Source organism: Neopelma chrysocephalum, unplaced genomic scaffold (assembly GCF_003984885.1).
Source record: "Neopelma chrysocephalum unplaced genomic scaffold, ASM398488v2 Primary Assembly neopelma1_136, whole genome shotgun sequence".
Taxonomy (NCBI): Eukaryota; Metazoa; Chordata; class Aves; order Passeriformes; family Pipridae; genus Neopelma; species Neopelma chrysocephalum.
Window position 1 is genome coordinate 47,965 of NW_020897798.1, and position 5,105 is coordinate 53,069.

General features: G+C 58.9%; 1 protein-coding gene across 1 annotated transcript in view; it reads left to right on the forward strand.

Moving 5' to 3' along the window:
- Positions 1-7: 7 nt before the first annotated feature.
- The window catches only part of SMARCD1 (SWI/SNF related, matrix associated, actin dependent regulator of chromatin, subfamily d, member 1), a 6,857-nt gene continuing 1,759 nt past the window's right edge, over positions 8-5,105 (forward strand). Inside the window, exons 1-12 of the mRNA XM_027699060.1 lie at positions 8-85; positions 161-348; positions 1,436-1,478; positions 1,571-1,693; positions 1,955-2,077; positions 2,534-2,650; positions 2,982-3,083; positions 3,327-3,488; positions 3,596-3,693; positions 4,093-4,228; positions 4,539-4,661; positions 4,904-5,005. Coding sequence (XP_027554861.1) covers positions 26-85; positions 161-348; positions 1,436-1,478; positions 1,571-1,693; positions 1,955-2,077; positions 2,534-2,650; positions 2,982-3,083; positions 3,327-3,488; positions 3,596-3,693; positions 4,093-4,228; positions 4,539-4,661; positions 4,904-5,005 — 1,377 coding nt within the window. The 5' untranslated portion in view covers positions 8-25. The remainder of the gene's footprint in view (positions 86-160; positions 349-1,435; positions 1,479-1,570; positions 1,694-1,954; positions 2,078-2,533; positions 2,651-2,981; positions 3,084-3,326; positions 3,489-3,595; positions 3,694-4,092; positions 4,229-4,538; positions 4,662-4,903; positions 5,006-5,105) is intronic.

Sequence of the window (5,105 nt, forward strand, 5' to 3'; positions counted from 1 at the left end):
GGGCGCGCCGGGCGGGGCGGTTCGCATGGGCCCGGCGCCGGGGCAGGGCCTGTACCGCTCGCCGCTGCCCGGAGCCGCCTACCCGGTGAGGCGGGGCGGCGCGGGGCGGGGCGCGGGGCCGGGCAGCGGCGGGCGCTGACCGGGTGTGTTCTCTCCGCAGCGCCCCGGGATGTTACCGGGAGGCCGCCTGGCGCCTCAAGGCCCGGCCATGGGCCCGCCCGGCTACGGCGGGAGCCCCGCGGTGCGGCCCGCGCTGGCGCAGGCCGGGCTGGACCAGGCCCGCAAGCGGCCGGCGCCGCAGCAGCTCCAGCAGGTGCAGCCGCAGGCGGTGCCCAACCGCAACCACAAGTAAGGGACGGGGGGGAAACGGGGCGTCCCGGGGTATGGGCACATCCCGGGAGCGTCCTGGGGGCATCCAGGGGCACTGGGAACATCCCCGAGCGGCTGGGACATCCCGGGACATCCCAGGGCAGCCGGGGCATCCCGGAGCATTCTTGGGGCAGTGGGGACATCTGTGGGCACAGGGGACATGCCAGGGCATCCCGAGGCATCCCCGGGCAGCAGGGACATCCCAGGACATCCCTGGGCAACTGGGATATCCAGGGACATCTCGGGGCATCTCCGAGGCAGTGGGGACATCCTGTGGCAGGAGGGACGTCACAGAGCATTCTTGGGACAGTGGGGACATCTGCGGGCAGAGGGGACATTCCAGGACATCCCAAGGCATCCCCGGGGAAGTGGGGACATCCCAGGACATCCCTGGGCATCCTCAGACCATCCTGGGGCAGTGGGGACATCCCGAGGCTACTGGGTACATGGCCCCAGGAATGATGGGCATCGGATGTAACCCCTTTTCCAAAGGATGTAACCCCCTTTCCAAAGGATATAAACCCCTTTCTGAAGGATGTAACCCCCTTTCCAAAGGATGTAACCCCCTTTCCAAGGGATGTAACCCTCTTTCCAAGGGATGTAACCCCCTTTCTGAAGAATGTAACCCCCTTTCTAAAGGATGTAACCCCCTTTCCAAAGGATGTAACCCCTTTCCAAAGGATGTAACCCCTTTCCAAAGGATGTAACCCCTTTCCAAAGGATGTAACCCCCTTTTCAAGGGATGTAACCCCCTTTCCAAAGGATGTAACCCCTTTCCAAATGATGTAACCCCCTTTCCAAGGGATGTAACTCCCTTTCCAAATGATGCAACCCCCTTTCCAAGGGACGTAACCCCCTTTCCAAGGGACGTAACCCCCTTTCCAAGTGCTCAGAGGGATGGGAAGCCTTGAGGTCAGTGCTGCGGGGCTCAGGTAACTGGTCAGTCCCACTGGGGCGGGCTCAGGTAACTGGTGAGCCCCTGCTCAGTCAGTGCAGTGGGTTTGGGAATTCCCATGGCCGAATCCCTTCCCGTTTTCCCACCTGTCCGTGCCTCTTCCCCCGGCAGCGCCAAGAAGAAGAAGATGGCAGACAAAATCCTCCCTCAGCGGGTGAGTGGGAGCCAGGGGGGAGCTGAGGGGAGCCTGGGGCACTTTGGGGAGCTGCCTGATGGGAATTTCCATCCTTTCCATCCCGGCCACAGATCCGGGAGCTGGTGCCCGAATCCCAGGCCTACATGGACCTGTTGGCCTTCGAGAGGAAGCTGGACCAGACCATCATGAGGAAGCGCTTGGATATCCAGGAGGCTCTGAAACGCCCCATCAAGGTGGGGAAGTGCAGGGCAAATATTCAGGGGGTGGAAGCTTCTAGAGGCTCCAGGAGGGCACTGAGGGGTCGAGTCCTGTGAGTGTGGAATGTCGGGAACCTTCGCCTTGGGCACGGCCGGGGAGCGGGAGCAGCCACTCGGGAGAGGGGGAGGAACGTGAGGCAGCCAAAAATACTGAGCTGAGCTTTTAGCAAGGCCCTGAGCAGGAGAGGGAGCCCTGGAGGGGAGAGCTGACGATTTTCCTGGTGCTTTTCCTCGCAGCAAAAACGGAAGCTGCGCATTTTCATCTCCAACACCTTCAACCCGGCCAAGTCGGACGCGGAGGACGGCGAGGGCACCGTGGCCTCCTGGGAGCTGCGGGTGGAAGGGAGGCTCCTGGAGGATGTAAGTGGCACCTCAGAGGGCACTGTGGCTCTGGGATTGGCACTGAAACCAAGTTTCTTAGTGTCTGAGAGCACGGCTGGGGCTTGATGTCCTCCTCCCGTCTCTGTTTCCCAAGGAGTCTGGTGGTGACGAGACCGAGGGCCCGGCCTGGACACCGAGGGGTATCACAATGAGTTGGCCAAAGTTCTTAGAGCTGTGAGAATCCCTGGTGAGAGCAGCTCAGTGTCCCCAAAGCTCTGAGAACCAGGGCCTTGGCATTGTACGTACCCGCTGAGGGGTTTGACTCCTGCCAGCTCATCTTTAACTCCAGCCTTTCCCCTTTTTCTCACTTGGAAACTGTGATTTTTTTCGAGCCCCACGTTGGTGAATTCAGGTGTTCAGAACTTCCAGGAGCTGTGCTTTGAGTGCTGAGACTTTGCTGTCCTAACCCCTCTTTCCCCCCTGTGTTGCTTGCAGTCTGCTCTGTCCAAATACGATGCCACCAAGCAGAAAAGAAAGTTCTCGTCCTTCTTTAAATCTCTGGTCATTGAACTTGATAAAGACCTGTATGGCCCTGACAATCACCTGGTAGAGGTGAGCTGCTTTTTGCTGTGTTATATCTGAACAGGGGTCGGTGTTTCAGCTTGGTGGGGGGTTTGTGTAGCCCTTGTGACCTGGGAGGTGGGGGATCCTCGAAGTTCCTGGGAGCCAGGAGTTCTTTGAATCCTCACTTGAGCTTTTCCTCTCACCTGCTGAGGGTCTGAATAAACCTCTGAATAATCTGAATATTAACTCTCGTTTCAGGCCGTAATTTGAGCTCTCCTTGGGTGGGTGGGATTTACTGGCAAAGCTTCTGGGTACCCAGCAGCAGGAGCAGAGGGGGTGCAGGGAGAGAGTTGTCTCTAAATTCCCTCTCCTTTTCCAGTGGCACAGGACTGCCACGACTCAGGAGACAGACGGCTTCCAGGTGAAGAGGCCGGGGGACGTGAACGTGCGCTGCACTGTCCTGCTGATGCTGGATTACCAGGTGAGGCAGGAGGAAAAAACTCCTCCCTGGGAGCGTGGGGAGGTTGCCCAGACAAGCTGTGGCTGCCCCTGGATCCCTGGAAGTGCCCAAGGCCGGGTTGGAGCAACCCGGTGCAGCGGAAGGTGTCGGGGTGGGACCGGGTGGGCTTTAAGGTCCCTTCCAACCCAAACTGGGAGCAGCAGTGCTGGGCACCATCTCCCCAGTGCCTGGCACCATCTCAGCCCTCTGTGCTCCCCTGTGCAGCCCCCCCAGTTCAAGCTGGACCCCCGCCTGGCTCGGCTGCTGGGGATCCACACGCAGACCCGGCCCGTCATCATCCAGGCCCTCTGGCAGTACATCAAGACCCACAAGCTGCAGGACCCCCACGAGCGGGAGTTTGTCATCTGTGACAAGTACCTGCAGCAGGTGAGGGGGGGTCCTGGAGCAGCTCCTGGCCCTGCTGCCCTGGGTGGGTGGGTGGGCAGGGGGTGGCTGCCCCCCCAGATCCCCCTCAGCCCCCGTTTGTGCCGCAGATCTTCGAGTCCCAGCGCATGAAGTTCTCCGAAATCCCCCAAAGGCTCCACGCGCTGCTGATGCCCCCAGAGCCCATCATCATCAACCACGTGATCAGGTGAGGCTGCTCCAATGGGAATTCCCATTCCCAGGGAGGGTTGGGTGAGGAAGGATCACAGGAGGACGGTGTGATACGTCCTGGTTGTAGCAGCAGCTCCCGTGTTACCTGTCATCATCTCTTTGTCACCACATCCCTCTTTTCCAGAGGCTTTCCCACATCCATGCTGTCCACTGCTCCTTGGAGCAATGCAAAGCCATCAGTGGAGCTTTGCTGCTGCTGGGACTGAGGCTTGTCCCTGTCCCTGCCTGCAGCATCCCAGAGGAGCTGCATTTTTGCTCCTTGAGCCACTTCCATTTGAACTACTCCCAGATTTTACCTTTTTTCTTGACCTACTAACTCATTTTGGCTCCTTTCTCGAGCTGCTCCCTGATTTTGCCTTTTTGTGGGTGTCCCCAGTGTTGACCCAAATGACCAGAAGAAGACAGCCTGCTATGACATCGATGTGGAGGTGGATGACACCTTGAAAACCCAGATGAATTCCTTTCTGCTCTCCACAGCCAGTCAGCAGGAAATTGCTGCTCTGGATAACAAGGTAGGAAAAGCTCCTTGGGGTCTGCTCTCCTTGGAGCTGGGCAGGGAAGTGCCTCTGGAGCAGGTGAACCTGGACAGGACAGGAATGTTTGGAAGCTGGAGCGGGATGAGCCGTGCTCACAAACGGGTGGAAATTTTAAAGCAGACGGTCCGTGGGAAAATTGGGGAATATTTAGGGCAGGAAATTGGGAACTGAGGGTCCTCTGACAGGTGTAAATCGGCCAGGGAGTGTTAAGAATTTGCCTTCTTGTGTTGTGCCTCTTGATGTTTGTGACCTTTCAGCAGCTCCACTGTGTGTTTGTGCCCTTCAGATCCACGAAACCATCGAGACCATCAACCAGCTGAAGACGCAGCGCGAGTTCATGCTGAGCTTCGCCCGGGACCCTCAGGGCTTCATCAACGACTGGCTGCAGTCCCAGTGCCGGGACTTGAAGGTAAAAAGCTTTGTCTTGTGTGGAAGGTGGATCCAGTCACACTCTTCCCTCATTACAGCGAGCTCCCGCAGAGACAGAGAGACAGAGAGAGGCAATTTCCTGCTCGGAAAGCGAGACTGGAATCGGAGTCGAGCACCAGAACGTGACCTGAGCGCTCTGAGAGGAGAGGGGAGGGTTTGCTCGGCACAGCCAGGGAGCTTTTGCACTCCCTGAGCTGCTGGTGTGTCCTTTGTGCTCTGCAGACGATGACTGATGTGGTTGGGAACCCCGAGGAGGAGCGGAGAGCCGAGTTCTACTTCCAGCCGTGGGCGCAGGAGGCCGTGTGCCGATACTTCTACTCCAAGGTGGGTGTCCCTGAGCAGGGGTCCCTCTCCCTGCCTGTCACTCCTCAGGGCAGGGGTCCCTCTCCCTGCCTGTCTCTCCTCAGGGCAGGGGTCCCTCTCC